The 20,713-nt window shown below is 34.2% G+C and overlaps 1 protein-coding gene across 1 annotated transcript in view; it reads right to left on the bottom strand.

Moving 5' to 3' along the window:
• Nucleotides 1–2,588: 2,588 nt before the first annotated feature.
• LOC149926618 (glutamate receptor 2-like) overlaps nt 2,589–20,713 on the bottom strand; it is a 35,895-nt gene continuing 17,770 nt past the window's right edge. Inside the window, exon 8 of the mRNA XM_090158992.1 lies at nt 2,589–3,002. Coding sequence (XP_090015118.1) covers nt 2,666–3,002 — 337 coding nt within the window. The 3' untranslated portion in view covers nt 2,589–2,665. The remainder of the gene's footprint in view (nt 3,003–20,713) is intronic.

Below are 20,713 nucleotides of genomic sequence, written 5' to 3'. Positions count from 1 at the left end.
TATGTTTGTAATAATCAATGGTATGTTTGATTTGAGATTTCGTCAATATGTTTCCAAAATAAACTTTATGTTAAAATCATTTAAAATTTCCATAGGCCTTGGCTGCTTCGTAAACAATTTCCCGGCTTCTTTACTTCACACTTTCAAAGACTAGTAACAATTCGCGGCGATTTATTAGTCCTAAAACAAGTTATGATTTATATTGTCATTGGCGAAACAGACTACGATCACTACGGGTAAGTCTGAAAATTTAAATATATTATTAGATTAATCAAATTCAGCAACCTATCAAAGAATTTGAAAACAAATATATGCAAATTGTAGAATATAGTCCAAACCCGTTACGGGCTTATATTCACACGACCCTGTAAATTTGGGCGCAGGCTCAACTCATGGGACTTCCTAAATTATGTTTAACGACTGTTAGAAAAAAAACTTACAAGTATCCACGAGAAAACTAAAATGTTTTTCTACATATCATTTCTTAAGGCCAAGAATTGCTCAAAACGTAATTTTACAAATTATTTTGAAATATATTTGTAACTCCAAACACCTACATCTTTCAAAAATACTCCTAGGCATTCATACATATAAATCTTCCAAAAAGTTTGTACTAGCTGAAAAACTTCAAATGTTTGTTTAACACCAAAAAAAAATATTTAACGGAGATTTTCTGTTGCAGCTGCAATAGACGGATTTACGATAAACTTCTTGAGGTCGTTTTTACTTTTAAAGTGGCCTTTCTCGAGAAATAGATCTAGGCATCTTTTCGGAGTTTCCTAGCGGCGTTCGGAGTTTGACAGCGGGGGTTTCCGGGGGGTAAGACACTTAGGATTTTTGTGTACACCGGGAGTTCGAACTCTGCAGAGTTCTCGAGAGTTCACGAGAGTTCGTGAGAGTTCGTGAGAGTTCTTGAGAGTTCTTGAGAGTTCTTGAGAGATCTTGAGAGTTCAAGGGTGAGTTCCAGAGAGTTCATTGGTGAGTTCGGGACAGTTCTCGAGAGTTTGAGGGAGTTCGCGGGAGTTCGAGGAGAGTTCTTGAGAGTTCGCGGGAGTTCGCGGGAGTTCGAGGAGAGTTCTTGAGAGTTCGCGGGAGTTCTTGAGAGTTCGCGGGAGTTCGCGGGAGTTCGAGGAGAGTTCTTGAGAGTTCGCGGGAGTTCTTGGGAGTTCGCGGGAGTTCGCGGGAGTTCGAGGAGAGTTCTTGAGAGTTCGCGGGAGTTCTTGAGAGTTTCGCGGGAGTTCTTGAGAGTTCTCTAGAGTTCAGGGGAGTTCATAAGAGTTCCAAAAGCAAATGTACACCTGAGTTCTTGAGTGTCTTACCCCTCGGGGGTTTCGGAGTTACATGAATCTACCAGAGTTACTTTGCCCTTGACGAAATTCATCTAAAACTCGATAGAATTGAAAGATTAAACCTTGAGAGAATGTGTTTCTTATTGATATCACCCTTTTAATTTTTCAATAGGCTTTAATATTGAAGAATTTGTAAAATATATTTGGTGTTGCATGCCTACCCTACCCTACTATTGAAAAAATTGTGTTGTTATAATAAAATGTGAAATACAACCATATAATTTTAATGGTTATTTTAAAGGTATCTTCTTTTAAAGCACGTTTGCTAAAGATATTTATTTAAATTACGCGAAAAGGTAGAAATCCCATAATAAAAATTTGTTAGTGTTAAGTTTTTTTGCCTCGTTTTATTATGGACTTTTCTACCTTTTCGCGTAATTAAACTGCATTATAATCCATATTTGGTTTTTATTAACTTTAACTTATCGTGCTAAAGATATGCCTTATTTATTTTATGGAACTTATCTATAGAAGCAATTGTATTTATAGTATTCTAAATTGTTTATTTTTGTACTGGATGTACATTGATTAGTGAATATCATAAATGTATTAATTTTAATCATGAATATCGAAACTATTTCATGAATTTTTCTACCATCTTGGGCTAGGATTGCCGTGGCGTTTTTGCTTTTTATTTAATCATTTAAGCCAATGGTAATTCTTATAAAAATGCATCTACTTTTAGAAAATCAATTACTAATCATAAATTTAAGTATTTTCTGTTATTATTTCTACGTATTTTCGTCCAATCGAAAAGATGCGGAGTAAAATTTACGAAATATATTTTGCACTAAGCCTCGGCAATGAAACAAGCCATGTTTCAAAAGGTCACAATAACTAAGCCCCTCCCATACTAGCGACTGAGTAGTTAGATATTCGTGGTTGAAATCAACACATTCCTGTGAATATTAATTTTATGAAATTATTCAACAATTGAGGGAAGAAACTTAACTATTAAATTTTATTTATAATGTTCTCTTCTTCAAAGAGTAAAATAATTTCAGTGTTTTACGATCACCTTTAATAGGTCCTTTAATAAAACATTTTCAAGGAAATTTCCAAGAAGTAATATTCCCGAGAGCCAGGACCTGCAAGCTACTTTTTATATAGTACTTGTTGAAATAATGGAATTTTTTCACTTGTACGGTATGCAACAATACTGTTTCCTTTTATCTAGGTAGCTTTTTTAAACGTATTAAGGATTAGCAAATTAATACTTCAACAAGCACTATATAAACAGGCACTTGCAGGTCCTGGCTCTCGGCAATATTTCTTCTTCGCAATTCCCTTGAAGATGTTTTATTGACGACGCATTTTTAGATTTCAGGCTGCAATTTATTAGGGATTTCCGCTTTGGCCTTAGATTTATGTTGATGATTTTCGGGAGATATTGCCTCCGTCTGAGGCTTCGTTTTACTATCTCGAAGTAGAAGGACGTATTTCCGAAGAAAGTGGTAGAATATTTCCAACAGAAAGAAGAGAACGGCGAAAAAAATCCCAAAAGCCCAGAGGCGAGTGACCGGTTCCAGGTCGCCCAAGCCGTAGGAGCCGGCGCTGGCGGATTGACCGTCGCGCCAAAGGCAAGCGGCGGAACGAAGCTCCAGATCGTGGAAGTAAGTGTCAATTTGCAACGTTGACATAAACATACGTGCTCTTGAAAATACACGCGAAAAATAAGGAGAAAAGTCGGTTAATGTGGTCAACCAAATAGAGCGATAAAATAAATGAACACTTTTCGGGCCCCAGTGCCATAGCGCACTTGGCACATGCCTTAATACGGCCCTGGTCACAGGTTAAGTTAAAAAGAACCACCTACGGACTGCATTGTAAAGGATGATAAAATTATCGAATAAGTAGATTAGTCCATTATGAAAAGGGATAATAAAGCTAAACCCTAAAGAAATTTGAAGAAATTTAAAAACTAACTAATCTATTTCGTCCGAGTTTCGCGTCTTTTTGTTTGCTCGAAGACCTATTGGTACGAGCTATTAGTAACTTTTTAAATTTCTTCAAATTTGTTTAGGGTTTAGTCTTAGATTTGTTATCCCTCTTTATAATGGACTAATCTACTTATTCGCTAATTTGTCGATTTTGTTCAAAGTCGGGCGTAATGTAGACCTATATGAGATATGAAATTTCCCAAAAGGAGACGTTGCACTACCCATTCGTTTTGCTATAGCAACCGAAAATGTTTTTGATCACTTAAAACGATAAAATCTCCATTTAAAAAAGCATGGGATTTTCGCGGTTTCACAGGGTCCTAGCTACGAAAATTTTGAAATTTTTTTAAAATCACGAAATGTGTAATTTGGACCACATTTAGGTAAATCTGATGAAGTTTGGGTAAATTTAAACATTTTTAGGGTAAATTTGTAACAAATTTTGGGTAAAATAAGGAAAAAATCTTATTTTGGTTGTAAGTGGTCAAAAACATTTTCGGTTGCCATGGCAAATCGAATGGGTAGTGCAACGTCTCCTTTTGGGAAATTTCATATCTCATATAGGTCCACATTACGGCCGACTTTGAACTAAATCGGCAATAAACACCTCGGGTACTCTCCTTGTTAGTACTTACTACGTTTAGTAATTTGTAATCGACGCCATAGCTCATATCAGAAGTATAAAATACACCTCTTACGATGAAAGTATTCATATAGCTATACTGGTAATGTTATTCGCTTGAAACATGTACCTTCGGAGGCTCCAGTTGATTTTTCAAAACACGTCTGAAAAAATAGTGCGTGGCGTAGACCGACAAAAATTGCTTTTCTAATGATATTTAACAATTAATATATGGTTTATAAATTGGTAAATATCACTATGCGGTGTAGTTTTGTCATTTTACATTTTTAAGCGAAATAATAGACTCGATTATGTTTGTTGCATCCACAATTTGGTGGGAAATTCCACAATTTGGTGGGAAATTCGCGGCAAATAGAATCCTCGTCAAGCCTGCGAAGATACATGTTTCATTATAATGGCCTATACACTCTTTTTAGAAACGTTTACTGGGTGCCGCCATTATCGTACAGGCAACCAACGAGCAAGCCCTCTACCGCAAAAACGTCATCCCCCCAAAACAGGTTTTTTCCTCACCCTCCCCGTAGACTGTAATGTAATGGTGGTCGGTTTGGGAGGCGGGTAAAAGAGTGTATATGGCTACTTCTCTCGTAAGAGATATAATGTAATCTTCCGCTCATATCAAAACAAATGTAATATCACTGGAAAGGCCTGATCCACACCTGCAAAACGTCATAAGAGTCATTACTCTGGGATGGAAGAGGTACTTATAGTAAGTATAGCCAAAGGAAGGCAAAAATATTTAACCATTTTGTATGAAAATTGGTATCTACGTTCATTGTGCTATGCCATTACGGCATTTCAAAGGAGAAAGTTCAATACCAGCTGGGTTCTGGTGGAAAAAAAAAGTTTTCGTTCATTTGTTAGATATGGATCCTTAGAAAATAGATAAAAATTGAAGAATAAAGAAAGGTACGATTTAAGATAATTCTGAAGTTAATTAGGATTTTAGGATTTAATTCAGATAAGCCTTACTAGGCAGTGTTAAGCGTAGACCTCGCAAGGTCTAGCATAATTGATCTAACGACGATTATTGGCATAATTAAGTGGTTGGCACTTTCGCAGCAAGAGGAGCAGGGTTCGATCTCAGATGGTGGCAGGGAGTGAAAACGCGGATCAACTCTATCCACGTATAGTTTGCAAGTTCTCTCTCCCTGCTTAAAGATGTTTTTACTCTTCGATTTTCCCTTTAATAAAAACTTGTGAGTGTCGGCAGCTGTTGGCTCGCGTGGCATGATGGGCTTGCCACCACCCTCCTACGCATTGTAACTCGGCAATCAAAGTTGTTAGATGACTTGGGCCCAAGGTGGTGCTTTGGGTATTAGCTTAGCTGGTTATTATTACTATTATTATTATTATAGTGATAAATTTCCAATAGTTGATTTTATATTATAACTGGTTAAAATGTTGCTCTTACGTCACAAGAAATAGCTTTATTAATATAGTTTTTCGCACGCTCGATTTGCACGCGCTCCAGAAAAAGCTAGTGTAGCGCGCGCTCGTAGCCTTGTAAAATTAAGAGACTGTGACGTAAGAGCCACATTAAAACTAAAAGGCCACGTTACTTTATAAAAAGAATTATTGTTAATTTGTGTCAAGATTTCTAATGGAACATTTAATCGTGGTATTCTTTCCTTTAACTTTTAATTGTGAGTTGTTCTTAGGCTGCTATATTATCTTTAGTCTCTTGTTCCTTATTGATTAATTTTAAATATTTTAATTCTTTTTGTTCAAATTCACTACACTAGGGTTTTAAAAACCCCTGGTTAAAGAGGTTTGTCCCCGAGCTCGAGGTTTTCCCCTTCCATAAAAACTTATCGATGTTAACGGTAATAGTGATTGTAGGCAGTTGTTGGCTCGCGTGGCATGAAGGGCTTGCCACCACCCACCTACGCATTGTAACCCGGCCACCCTGAATTAAACGCATTAAAAGTCGTTAGATGACTTAAGTCGGGTTTTCATCGTAGCTTGTAGATGTTTGCATACAAATGTAAGCAAATAAGGTCGCGATGATCTTTCAATTGACGATTCCAAATAATTGGCTTCTCTCTTATCGATTTCTTTTTTCTAGTTTTGTTTTTTTCTGGTTTTCCATTTTCTTTTATTTGTTTCTTTGTAAATTTCGCATTGGTTTCCATTGTGGTAATGCTGGTAAATATTACAATTTACAACCAGTTTCCCATTGGCTGAATGTAGTTCTGCTTGAAATTTTCACTTGTTCGTGAAAATATCTAGTGTAGGATTTAATCGACGCTAGAAGTGAATCCCGATCTAGTTTCGCGAGCGAACGCAATTAGCGCAAAATACAAGCGTGTATGAAAACTGAAAAGCTAGTAGCGCTAATGTGTATTTTGAACTATTTCTAGCTCACGCCAAATTTTACACGCTTAAAGCGTTCATGAAAACCCGGGTTTAGGTTGTGAATTGGTTATTAGCCTAGCTGATTATTATTATCTTGCCGTTAAATGTATTTTACGTCTGAAACAGTAACATTCATAAGCGGTTTTTCTGTCGTTTGTAATATGTATATTTATTTTAGTGGTTAAAGTTCATTGACAGGTTAAGCTCACGCTAAAAAAACGTGTAGAAGAAATTTGTTGAAACCTTTACAAGAAATGCCTGAATCTGTACAATAAGTTCAAGACCTTACACTTTTAAAATAAAGTATACTAATCAATCCCTTAAAAACTAAAGGTAGTAATAATTCATTAGAAAAACCTAATTTGAAATAGAATAATTAAGTTCACGACACACAGTTACCAAACGTACAGTGAGTCGTGTGGTACAAAAATACCAATCTGCTCGTAAATTTAGCTCGTGCTCGGTAACCCCCCCTGGACGGCTTAAGCTTTTAGCTTGTACTTGGTAACACGGAGGGACGGATTAAGCTTTTAGCTTGTACTTGGTAACGCGGAGGGACGGCTTAAGCTTTTAGCTTGTACTTGGTAACACGGAGGGACGGATTAAGCTTTTAGCTCGTGCTTGGTAACAATCAGGGACGGATTAAGCTTTTAGCTCGTACTTGGTAACATCCACGGACGGATTAAGCGGATTTTCACCAGGGGGGAAAATCTCAATGAGCACAGAACACGGAACACAAGAGACAAGTTGTAAAACGGATCATTCCGTTGATAATCCGAGTAAAATAGCTGCAAGCTGTTGTTGAAGAAAAGTAACTGTATTACAGAAACATTTGAAATCAAACAATTTAGTTGCTTGAAAAACTGCTAGTGGCAATTTTAATTTACACGTTAACGCTGTTATACACATATGTATGATTCACAAAGACGTTTTCGATTTTGTATTTCAGGATGTTATGTGGGTATAGCAACCTTTCTTTGGCGTTCCATTTTGAATAGATATTTTTATTTTACTGATTTACTAAAAATAAAATAATTATTTCATTCCGACAGCCCGGACCAGACACGTTCCCCTAAACTACGTTTTCTATTCTGTTCTTTCGTCTTTGCCTTCACTAAGCGTTTGCCGTGAAAATTTTCAAAGCAGTATATCTAATTTGTTGGATTTTTGAATTTTGTTTATTGATTTCTGGGGAAAACGAATTAGTATGGCTATGGAAACTGAGTTTAATATTTACATGAAAAGTTACAAATGTATTACAAGCTAGGTTAAAATTATTATAATTATATTTAAAAAGTTTCTTAGTACGAAAGGACCAGAATCTATGAATTATTTATATTATGTTAATTAGTAAAAATTTATTTGGTTAATATGGCAGATTAGTGCGTTGAATTTAAGCTTCATTTATAAGACAGTGTCTTTTTTAACAATTTTGTTAATTTTAAGCTATACTTTGATGTTAGTGTGTCTTCTAGTAAGTGTCGCTTTTTTTACTTTACTGGAACGTAAAGTATTAGGTTATATTCAGGTTCGTAAAGGGCCTAATAAGGTGGGTTATATGGGTCTTTTACAACCTTTTTTCGGATGGCTTAAAGTTAATAACTAAGGAGCAGATTTGGCCTTTATATAGTAATAAAATGATTTTTTACTTAAGACCGGTGCTAGGTTTATTTTTAGCTTTAGCTTATTGAGCTTTATGTAATTTAGAGGGTGCTGTTTTTTTTATCAGTATGGTCTAATTTATTTTTTAGTTTTATCAAGTTTAGGTGTTTATTCTCTTTTAGGGGCTGGTTGGAGCTCCAATTCTATTTATAGAATGTTAGGATGTTACCGGGCTGTGGCTCAAACTATTTCTTATGAGGTAAGTTTGGCTTTAATTTTATTGAGTATTGTTCAGTTGGTGGGTAGTTTTAATTTGGGGGAGAATTGAAGTTTTTCTTTAGTGAAGTTGGGTCTCTTACTAGTTTTATTAGGGGTGTGGCTTTTATCTTGTCTTGCTGAGACTAACCGTAGTCCTTTTGATTTTGCTGAGGGGGAGTCTGAGCTGGTTTCGGGGTTTAATGTGGAGTATGGCTCTGGGGGTTTTGCTTTAATTTTTATTGCAGAATATGGTAATATTATCTTCATAAGTTTGCTTAGTTGTTATTTGTTTTTTAATATTGACTTTTTTTTAGTCTTATTTGTGGTTATATTTTTCTTTTTGTGAGTGCGGGGTTCTTTCCCCCGTTACCGTTATGACAAGTTAATGATGTTAGCTTGGAGGGGTATTTTGCCCTTGGTTTTGGGGTATTTTGGGTTTTTATACGGAGTATTAGTATAAGTTTTTTAATTACTTTGTCAGATAGATTGAGTTAAATTTAGAATTTAAATAAGGCTTAGGTCAGGTAATAGTATTAATAAGAATGTTAATTCTCCCTTTATCTCTTTTGCTTATGGGTGTTCTAAGATCTAGCTTTGAATTAAATAAATCATTAGGTTACCTATATTTTGCTTTCAAAGCAAATTGCTTTTATTTAGCTAAATGACTAGTTTAGTCTATTATCTTGAATCATTATAGCTAGTGGTCTTAATAAGAAGTAGGCGAAGTATCTGATTGTAAAAACTTGTCCTAAATTGAGGTAGGGTTCCTCGATGGGGGAGGGACCAATTCATGTTAATAGAATAACTAAGGTAAGAAAGCTTCAGAATATAATTTGGATATGATGAAAAATTGACTGTATATCCCCCCCCCTCTCTCCTTGTATTAAACTGTGAATTATTTTAACATAAGCATACTATCTCAAAAAATTAAAAGTAAATTATTATAATAAGTAACGATATAGCGTTATAATAAATTCAGGCCACGGGAAATCTAGAGTGTATACTTCAGTTTGATAGCACCCACCCTAGAAATGAACGTAAGGCTACCTTTAGCAGTGTTGTCATGCGGCAGCGCAATTTGAATGGACCCTTTACTTATCAATGATATAATTATTTAACAAAATTATTAAAATACCCTCATTTGACCTTTTACTATTTTATGAGATTTAAAAATAAAATAATAAAAAGTCAAATGAATAATAATTATATAGTCTTTACTGGAAGTATAGATTTGTTAATTCATTAAATTATTATGTTTATATTAATATTAAGTATAGCAATATACTCTTAATATAATAGTATTAATAAAACCATAAAATTTATTAAAGGGGCGCGCCTTGCTTGTATTTCGTAAATCATTTTTCTCGAATAGAGGGTGTGTGAATTTGTGATAAATTTGCCCGCAGAAAAATACCATAACAATTTCAAATTGTTACCTAGGTACGGCCAACTTCGATCACGCTAAAAATCGAAGTTGGACCTACTATTTTAGCAGCCGGTACAGCCAACTTCAGATACGCGCGAAATCGCAGTTGGCCGTACCCAGGTATCGCCCCGGTTCTTTTTATTTTAGGACTACACCACTGCTCTTTAATAAAAGAAAATTCATGACTTATCTTTTCTAAGCTAAAGGACAAGACACATTGTTCTCCTTGCACTTGCAGGCTCTCTCTTTAGGTAGAGAATATCATCTGTTGATTGTGATTTAACTCTAGGCAGCTATTATTGTGAAAATAGAGACTATAACTGCACCTATTCTGTTAACTTTAATAACATTCTTGATTAAATTGATTGTAAATCTCTTTTATTGATGACTTTTTCACTAGTTTAGTTTCTATAATGAGTTTCAGCAATTTAAATGCTGTAATTTTACACGTAATCCTTCACAATTTAAAATTTTCTCAGTTTACTGTTACAGTTTCAAGGCTCAAATTTAAGGAAAAGGTTTTAAAATATATAAAAGGTGAGGAAAAGCGATGGAAATTATTTTAGAAATATATTTTGCGGTTTAAAATAATTCCAAAAAATAACTCTTTAATTCTAAAACATTTCCAATATCTGTGCCTTCATAGATCCCAACTACTCCCCCTTAAATCAACCTTCCGACTGCTTTGATAAAAGTATTTTTTATTTAATAGCTGTCCCTTTGCTCTACCTCACAGGGCAAATTTATAGCAACAAATGCAACGTGTAATTTATAGCCACAAATGCAAAGTGTAATTTATAGCCACAAATGCAACGTGTAATTTATAGCCACAAATGAAACGTGTAATTTATAGCCACAAATGCAACGTGTAATTTATAGCCACAAATGCAACGTGTAATTTATAGCCACAAATGCAACGTGTAATTTATAGCCACAAATGCAACGTGTAATTTATAGCAACAAATGCAACGTGTAATTTATAGCAACAAATGCAACGTGTAATTTATAGCAACAAATGCAAAGTGTAATTTATAGCCACAAGGCAATATAAATAGAACGGGGTACAGTACACAGACATTGTAAATGAAAATAGCAACTAAGGCAATTAATATGAATATATATTATATTACAAACTAAAAAATATTTCTAACGCACTTAATGTAAGTAAGCACATTTATCAAAGGTACTTGAATCGAGAAAGTTAATAAAAGTTTTGGGAAGGCCAAATTTTTAATAAGACTGAAATCAGAATACTTGGGCAAGATTTATGGCTTCATGACGATAAACAATTTAGCTACACTTGAGCCATTGAAGTTATTCAAAGCATTTTATTTTAAGGTCTTAAACTGAAATCCTGAAGGTGGCGCGAAGTATATACAGAAATAGATAAATGAAAAAATAAATGAATACAGCCAAGCGATGGAAAGTTCCTAGTCTCCAAAAGCTACAGTCATTTTTGACAACACTGCAACAGAAAGTATCTCACCGATTTCTAGATGCAAAAGAAAGAGAGGAACACGAAAAAAACGTTTATCTTTCTACTTCTGCCTGCGTAGCCGCAAAAGACATTTTAAGGGGCAGAACCACCAGTTTTAATGTTATAGTTTGATTAGCATAGACGAAATTGCAAAACAAAATGTACCTCAACACGATAAAACATATTACCTCGATAAGTCTATAAGCTCTGCCAGAAAAGACACTTTAAGTGGCAATCCTTTTTCCAATTAACGTAGACAAAAAGAAAGATTCTTAAGGGTTTCTTGGTCGAAAATAAAAATCAGTCCCTTAGTCTTTTATGACAAAAAAGTAACTTGAGCTTCAATTTCTTGACAGTTTGATTGATCCTGTTGAGTCTCCTAGTGAGCTCTTGCGTTTTGTTTACGCGTTTCTGGAACTTGTGGTATAGACTAATTATAAGACTGTTAGAACTTAATTTATTTTTCTTAAATGAGGAGACGGAAATTTCACTACTATTATTTTATTTGACTATGTTTCTAACGCTCTCCTTTATTAGAGCCTAAATTGTTACCCTAGTGGTAGCCACGAATTTTACTTTCCAACTGCTTATAAAAGCAACGCTTCCATACAAGAAAGCTTGGTCCTACCCTGGTTTTCCCCTCTCTCGCTGACCCTCGGTGACGCTGACCAATGCTTTTATCTACCTGTCTATCAGGATTAAGGTTTTACCCCGTTTGGCCACCACCGAGTCCAGCGTAGAAAGCTTCTATCCAGTATAGGACCCCAGCAAGTTAAAATATAGCGGGAATGGAAATTCCCCAACAATCCGTTGGAAGATTTCACAGATTCTCTATTTATTAGAAAATGTGTATTTCTAAATGAGTAAAGTTTTAACTATACGCTGAAGATGGCGTTATACAACACTATCCAGGTACATAATATTTATATTTTTTTACTACGTTCTACACTGTCGCTCAACGGGTGAGAATTGATGGAAGCTCCACTTTCCCTGCTAGAGTTATACTCCTTGTGAGCGTGCGCTAGAAAACGACTACAGCTTGCGTAAACATTAATTTTCCAATTTTAATATATCTACACATGGAATTGCTTTTATGTTATAGTGTTTACCTAGAGTTCTGAAATTTTAATGGTATATCTATTAAGGGGGAAGAATACAGTAAAAGCCTCTTTTTCGTTCAAGCTGAACGTTTCTGTTTTAACAATAACATAATTGAATTATATTTTTCTTATTAGGCTGAACCTTCCTCTAGTGCTTAAAATAATTTTGATAATCCTAATATTAATAGTTAACGAGATATAAGGTCCTAACTAAAGGGTAGTTTGGGCGCTTGCCCAGCTTGTTTAGCTCCGGGGGTCCGAATTAAAACGTAATAACTTAATTAATTTTAAATTTTAAATTGTCAAAATTATTTTAAGCACTAAACAAGAGGCTGTTCTACACTTAAATATTAATTTTATAAGTTAAAATACAAATTTAAAAGAGTTCAGCTTGAAATAGCGCGAAAGTAGACAATGGCCACTGTAGTCTTTCCCCTTAAGTAGATTTGTATATTTATAAAAAAATAAAACTTTTCATGATTTTAAAAATCTTTACTTTGTAACAGCTTGGGTCTAGAAAATAATTTTCAATGAAAACGTAAAAATAAAGCTGGTTCGGTGGAAAGATATGAGATCATGAAACAAACAAGAACTTTTTTTTAATAATAATAATAATCAGCTATGCTAATACCCAAGGCACCACCTTAGGCCTAAGTCATCAAGTGACTTTTTGATGCCATTAATTCAGGTGGCCGGGTTCTAGGAGGCAATTGTTTTATGGAGAATCGCTCATAACGGTTGGATCTGTACCATATACCTGTTCCAACTTTTTTTTACAATACTACAACTTATTCTTTACAAACATGTTTTTTCCATATCTTAATAATTCGCAAAAATGTCAGTTTCATTTAGTATTTAAGTGTAAAATGTCTACAATGGAAACCGTATAATTAATTATAAGCTCGTTTATATGTATTACCACCGTGGTTTAATGGTATAATTATTAGCTACAAGAGTTAACATATAACTTCATCAACACTGGAAATAACAATACTAGATTCCGTTGAGTATTCGTACATGGAAGGCACTGCCCTAGCCTACATTGTTTCATACCAAGCTTCAAACAGCCAATTGAACAGGTTCATCAGGTAGTTCAAAGTTTATAACACGCGAGTCTGTGAGAACCTACAACAATCAGTGTTTCGAATTGGTATTTAACTAGTTAAAAATTGTATGGTACGTAATGATAATTAACGTTATGGTATAAATGGAGAGTGTGGTGAATAATGGTAAATTTTAATTTTTCTCAATTGTTTACGATATTTAAAATTTGTATCTACATTTATAGAGACAAACCCTATCCTACCTCATCAGGGCTCTGCAGACTTTTCACACGAGCCAACATTTTTTTTTAAATATTGTAAAAGCCTATTCACACGAGTCAACATTTTTGAACAACTTCGTTGGGGTACATTTTTTTCGGAATATTCCCATTCGATCGAAATCCCATACAACCGAAACCCCATACAACCGAAAGAATTTTCAAATGTATCCCAATTGGCGGTATTCAGTTCATTGGGACTTCTTCCTAAATCTAAAGGCAGTTTAATCGGTATTATATTTATAGTGTGCCTTATTATATAGTTAATCACAAATCTATTAAAAAAACGAATGCATAATATTTGAGAGTGGATTTCGAGCCACCCTGGCGTAGAGGAAGAGCGTCGGAATGTCCATGGATTGAATCCCGTACAGTGAAAATATGTTTATAAATAATAAATATTTATTAATTTCTGTATTTTCAAATATTATTAATGATTTGCGATTTCAGAAATGGTATTCACTTTGGAAATATCAAATGTAAAATAAAATGGTTTTCTAACTACCGAATATTATACTCCTAGGATTATAATATTACGTGCGTTTTCTATTTTTTTATGGGAAATTCGTTATTTTAAGGGGAAAATGTGTTTTCTATTCTACCAACTAAACGGGACCAGGGGTTCAAAAGGGGCTTTGGGTGGGGGGGAAGGCGGTTTTAGGGTAGGGTAGGTTGGGTTAGGTTACGTTTAAAGTTAGGTTAGGCTAGGTTTGGTTACCTTTAAAGTTAGGTTAGGTTAGGTTACGTTTAAAGTTAGGTTAGGTTAGGTTTGGTTACCTTTAAGGTTAGGTTAGGTTAAGTTACGTTTAAAGTTAGGTTAGGTTATGTTTAAGGTAAGGGTAGGTTAGGCTAGTTTACGTTTAAAGTTAGTTTAGGTTAGGTTTAAGTTTAGGTTAGGTTAGGTGACGTTTAATTTTAGGTTAGGTTATGTTTAAGGTTGGGTTAGGTTAGGTAAGGTTAGGTTAGATTAAGTTTCAGGGGATTACCCTACCACTTGGTCTTTGCTTGAGTTGGTGAAGTTAAACGTACAATTAATGCAAATTCCCGTTTATTTTCAAAATCAATACGTAATTTTTAGAAAACTATAGAGTGATATTAGGTAGGTATTTCTAAATTCACAGCTACTGCATCTAGTAGGGAGAATGCTACTTTATTTTAATATATCAATGGGATTAATATACGAATGAGATTTCGGTCGAATGGGACTGAAGCTCTTTTTCGAATCTGATTGCGTTTTCGTTCACACAAGCCACGATTTAAGGCGTTAACGGGCGAAGAAATTTGCTGGTAATTCTTAAAAAAATATATATATAATATATATATATATATATATATATATATATATATATATATATATATATATATATATATATATATATATATATATATATATATATATATATATAAATTTATAATAATAAAGGTATTTATTTTTAATATTATCATTTGGTTTTATGTAATTAAACAGATGCGTACGAATATTATTAATTTAAATATTTGTAACTAAGCCTTGGTCACAAAAATCTGTTGTTCTTCAAATATTTGGAAATATTTGGAAAAAATGATAATATTAGAGAGGCTAAGCAAAGCGGTCGAGAAGTTTTAACAACAACGTCGGGAGTACCTCGACGTTCGAGGTTAAACAATCTTTTAAATCGGTTAAGCGCGTTTTAAGTTCGCCGGCTAACACAATCAAGTACGTTTGCAATCGAATTTTAACAAATTGAACAATTTTCGTTAACCCAGGATACACGAAGAATTTAAACCGTCGTTTGAACAATACTAAAACAGGCGTTATTTATGGGTATGAGTGTTGTCGAAATACAAATATTTGTTTCTTCGTGTGCCCGAATGTACCGCAAATGTCTCTCTATGTTTACTCATACTTATTTGACGATAATTAAAGATATTTTGAGGCCCTTTATAGTAAATTCTGAGGCTCATTTAAGGATATTTTGGCCCTTTTAGTATATTTCGACGTAACTTTTAAAACCACATTTCGTTTATTTAGAGGTCTCCTTTAGTATATTATAACGCCTTTTATAGTATATTTAAAGGCCGTTAGAGATTGTTTTGAGAATTTTTAGTAAATTCTAAGGCTCATTTAAGGATATTTTGAGTCCCGTTTAGGTATATTATGAAAACACTTCTAGTATATTATGAAACCACTTTTAGTATATTTTGAGACCCCTTTAAGGATATTATGAAACCACTTTTAGCATATTTTGAGATCCTTTGAAGGACATTTTGAGTCCCGTTTAGGAATATTATGAAACCACTTTTAGCATATTTTGAGATCCATTGAAGGACATTTTGAGTCCCGTTTAGGAATATTATGAAACCACTTTTAGTATATTTTGAGACCCCTTTAAGGATATTATGAAACCACTTTTAGTATATTTTGAGACACCTTTAAGGATATTATGAAACCACTTTTAGCATATTTTGAGATCCTTTGAAGGACATTTTGAGTCCCGTTTAGGAATATTATGAAACCACTTTTAGTATACTTTGAGACCCCTGTAACGACATGTTGAGTCCCATTTAGGGATATTATTAACCCACTTTTAGTACACTTTGAGGCCCCTTTAAAGACATTTTGAGTCCCGTTTAAGGATATTATGAAACCGCTTTTAGTATTTTCTGAGGTCCCATTAAGGACATTTCGAGTCCCGTTGAAGGATGTTATGAAACCATTTTAGTATTTTTTATATATCGGCTTATTTCTAGTTTTGTTAAAAATTTATTCAAATCGGTTAATGTTTACTATGTGAACATCTATGACGAACATTTTCACATTTATTTTTTGTTGATAATAAGTTTCATTATTTTTATCCACTCCCTTGGCAAACTAACAAAAATTGCTTTAATAATATCTTTGGGCACGACAAGAATGCACTTATAAAACGAAGTGTACCGAAATTCGAAGATTAAAAAAATATCCACGGGCTATTTCGGCTTTTCTTTTGAAGGGTGTTGTTATTAACTTCACCAACTAAAAGGCGAAATTGAATTTGAAGGGTTTCGATTTGAGACGTTAAAACGCACTTTGCCCAGGAGTATTTTCTCCTGAGTAAATAACATTAAAATAAGGAAATTGGTTATATGGAACCCGCGGTATATTATAGTAAACAAAAATCAACTATAAAGTTGGAAAGTAAAATGATATACCCGCGGGAAAATACAGTACTTCGATCATAGGTAGTAGCAAATCCCGCACCTATATATATAAAATATGATTTGATCATTGAACTTCATCGCTCAAAAATAGTTAGTAATTTAATCCTTCAAAAATGTTTTTGAGGGTTTTTTAAAAGCCTTCCTTGAGCCATATTTTCAAAAGTAAAAAGAAAAACACTCAAAGTATGCGGCGAGAAGTATTCATCAACCTATTTTGCCAATGTTGTTCGTTTAAGGGGGAAGACTACAGTGGTCATTGTCTAATTTCGCGCTATTTCAAGCTAAACTCTTTTCATTTTGTATTTTTACTTATAAAATTAATAGTTAAGTGTAGAACAGCCTCTTGTTTAGTGCTTAAAACAATTTTGACAATTTTAAATTTTAAAATAATTAAGTTATTACGTTTTAATTCGAACCCCCGGAACTAAACAAGTTGGGCAAGCACCCAAACTACCCTTTAGTTAACTTATATCTCGTTAACTATGAATATAAGAATTATCAAAATGATTTTAAGCACTAGAGGAAGGTTCAGCCTAATAAGAAAAATATAATTCAATGATGTAATTGTTAAAACAGAAACGTTCAGCTGGAACGAAAAAGAGGCTTTTACTGTATTCTTCCCCCTTAAAACATGTACCTACTGATTTTTCAAAACACGTTGTAATATTTGTTATACTCCCTGAACTTATAATGAGACCTCGGGCGTATGGTGTCGCCAAAAACTTTCCTCGCTCCGGGAAGGAGGTTGCCACCCATTTCGCAATACCCATCGTAGGGGTTAAACCTCCGACCCGAGCGAGGAAAAGACAAAATTGAGAACGCGACCAAGAAGACGCGATGCAGTTTTAAATTGTTGTGCGTGCCGTGACTTTGGCCCTCTCGGACAAGCTTCCGCGAGACGGACATGATTTTGTAAATATACTATTTTTGTGTTCGTGTAAATATATTTATTTGTTGTACATACTTTTGATTTGCTTCTTATGTTTATTCATTATTTTATTATAGTAACCATATAATTCCCTATTTTATTTATTTAATGTAACACTTAATTATAATCTCAATTATTCTAATTAATTACCCCTAGACAACTTAACCATAATTTAAAATCCCCATTACTTTACCAAAATATTTAAAAGTGCTACATTTTGGGGTCCGTCCGGGATTGAACTGACAGGCTATAAATTTAATTTTCTTCTCGCTACCATAGTTCTTGATTTTCCATGTCGAATGAACTTTCGTTTTAATTTTCACCACAGTGCATTTTTTGTTTTATTTATTTAATGTAACACTTAATTCTAATCTCAATTATTCTAATTAATTACCCCTAGACAACTTAACCATAATTTAAAATCCCCATTACTTTTCCAAAATATTTTAAAGTGCTACAACGTGTAAGGAAAAATAGTGCGAGGCGAAGGACGACTCAAATTGGTTTTCTAATACTATTTCATCGGGAAAATATGCTTGATGAATATTTAAATATCCCTTCGCGGTGTAATTTTTACATTTTACCGCTTTAAGCGAAGTGTAAGACTCGGTAACGTTTGAGTCATGTTTCATTTTAAAAACCAACATGTATACTTTTCTGGTAATAAACCTATTATACATTTCTGATATTAAAGGGAATATAACCTGCAAAGCAATCTTTATGGAAGACCCCATAAAATTATCCAATTTCCCTGTCCTGTGGCGCCAAACATTTTTAAAGCCTAAGGCAAGGGCGACAGGAGCTGCAAACGTTGGTGTTCGACACCAAATACTTGAGGCTATATTCCCTTTAAGTTACGTTTATCACGACGTTATCATACACAAAAAGGTGTTTCTATAAAATACATAAGTCACTATAGTGAGTTGCAGGCTAAGAAAGACAAAATATATAGTACAGTTCATTTCCGGCCAGTCGACCGCGCGTAATTTAAATTTGACCACTTTACGGTCAATTTCAAATTTCGTGAGTTTCATCGTTTTTTCGCGCCATCTAGGAACCGAAATTGGAATCTATTTTTTAATTTCATGTTGTCACAAATTTAATTACTGAATACAGCTAAAGAAGGTTCGATAATTGAAGCTCCAAATATTTTAAATATCCCAAGAGGTTACTATAAAAAGCATGATAAAGGTTTATTGTTAACAAGTAAAGAGAAAAATATAATTTTAAACGTCTATAGCTCATTAAGACAACGTTACCCCCAAGAAAGCGTGGTAACTATTTTAAAAGAAACTGCTGATTTAACTGGTAAGACGTAGAAATAAATTTACAAAAATAAATAATTATACATACTATTTTAAATTTAAGAATGATAGGAATGCCTTATCTTTTAAATTTGCTCGCCACCACAATTATGAAATTGAAAAATAAAGATTCCAATTTCGGTCTCTAGATGGCGCTAAAAGACGACAAAAAGAGCAAAATTCGAATTTGACCGTAAAATGTCCAAATTCAAATTTCGCGCGGTGGAATGACCGGAAACGATCTGAGGCATAATTGCGCCGATTGTACTATATATTTTGTCTTTCTTAGCCTGCAACTCACTATAATTACAGTTTTTGAAGATAGACAGCACGCGCTCGAGTCGACAAAGATTTTGAAATTTGAAGACAACGTGCGAAACGCGAGTGTCAATTAAGTATTCAAAACGTTCAATCCATAGAGATAGAACATAAGTAGAGGCCCAAAGGGTTTGTTCCGCGGTGATATCCACCTTTGCGACCTATGCGTTATAGGGAAGAATACATGTGACGCCACAAACGGCCTTCTAAGAAACTAAACCCCCTTTATGGCAACCAGCTGGGCTCTACGATGTCATTGCAGGATGTAAACAACGTCGATGCTTTGGTCCCATTCGACCGAAATCCCATTCGTTCGAAAACGATTTAACATTGAGTCCCAATCGATAGAAAATACCCCAATTGTGCGATTTACAGCCCAATATTGCACGTTTATATTATTTTTATAGTGCATCAAATTTCGTTTTTATGAGACGTTTTTAAATAGGTTTACTTCTTATATAACGAAAGCTACGGATTTGCAATTAAAAACTATCACGAAGAACAAAAAAATCCGAAAAAATCGAATGAAGAAGTCGCGTTAGCCTTACTCGACGCAATTGATACAAACTTAACCATTCACATTAAAAAATGAAATTGTTCGAATTATTGTATTCTTGATATAAATAAAAAGTTCAAAGCATAAATATATTTATAAAAGCGCGCCACCCTAGGGAAGTGAGAGACTAGCCTAACCTAACCTAACCTAACCTAACCTAACCTAACCTAACCTTACCGTTAATACACCTGTAGCAATTTTGTTTAGGTATAACGTTTTTTGCGTACCCTGCTATATCTCGGGGCAAAAGTAAAAAACAAAACAAAAGGTCCCAATGAACCGAATCCGCCTTTTGGGCTATATTTCGGAAACATATTGAATTCGGTCGAATGGGATTTCGATCGAATGGGAATATACCACGTCGATATTTCGAAAGAAAAAAGGTAAATTTACCTCAAATATTCAAGATTAAATACGACTATCAATCGTAATAATATATTTCTGATAGACTGGCATTGCATACAAAATTGTCCTTGGAAAAGGATTATTGTGGTAAGTTTTCTTCGAACTGCTTCTTTTGACTATCGTTGATGTATCTGCTGATTTTTCTTAATCTTATATTTGCAAGTATCCTATGGGAACTTTCCAATGGCCTTTGATAGCCACAGCCATAAATACAACGGCTGATGTTGCAATTTCGTCAGTGTCTTGAGATTAATTTCCTGTCCATTCAGTATGTTTCTTGATTATAGATAATGCTAATAAAAGTTGATGATCTGATTTGTCACTCTCATTTTTAATGTAGTTAAAACTTTCAGCTTTATCTAGTCCTATAGAGGGTTGCGATGTGGTAAACATAGGTGTTTTCTCAAGAAATCGTATACTTTCGGAGAATAAAAATGAACTGTCAGTTGTAGTAACTGAGGGTATTGCTGTTTTTTTACTCTTCAATCCAGTTTGGTGTCAAAATTTAAACAGTTCTGTTGAAGTTGGACCAAATCTTTCGTCTATTC

This window comes from Leiobunum rupestre, chromosome 9, assembly GCF_980474605.1.
Source record: "Leiobunum rupestre chromosome 9, qqLeiRupe1.1.hap1, whole genome shotgun sequence".
In the NCBI taxonomy this organism is placed as follows: Eukaryota; Metazoa; Arthropoda; class Arachnida; order Opiliones; family Sclerosomatidae; genus Leiobunum; species Leiobunum rupestre.
Note: the sequence above shows the minus strand (reverse complement) of the source record. Positions and strands in the feature narration are given on the sequence as shown.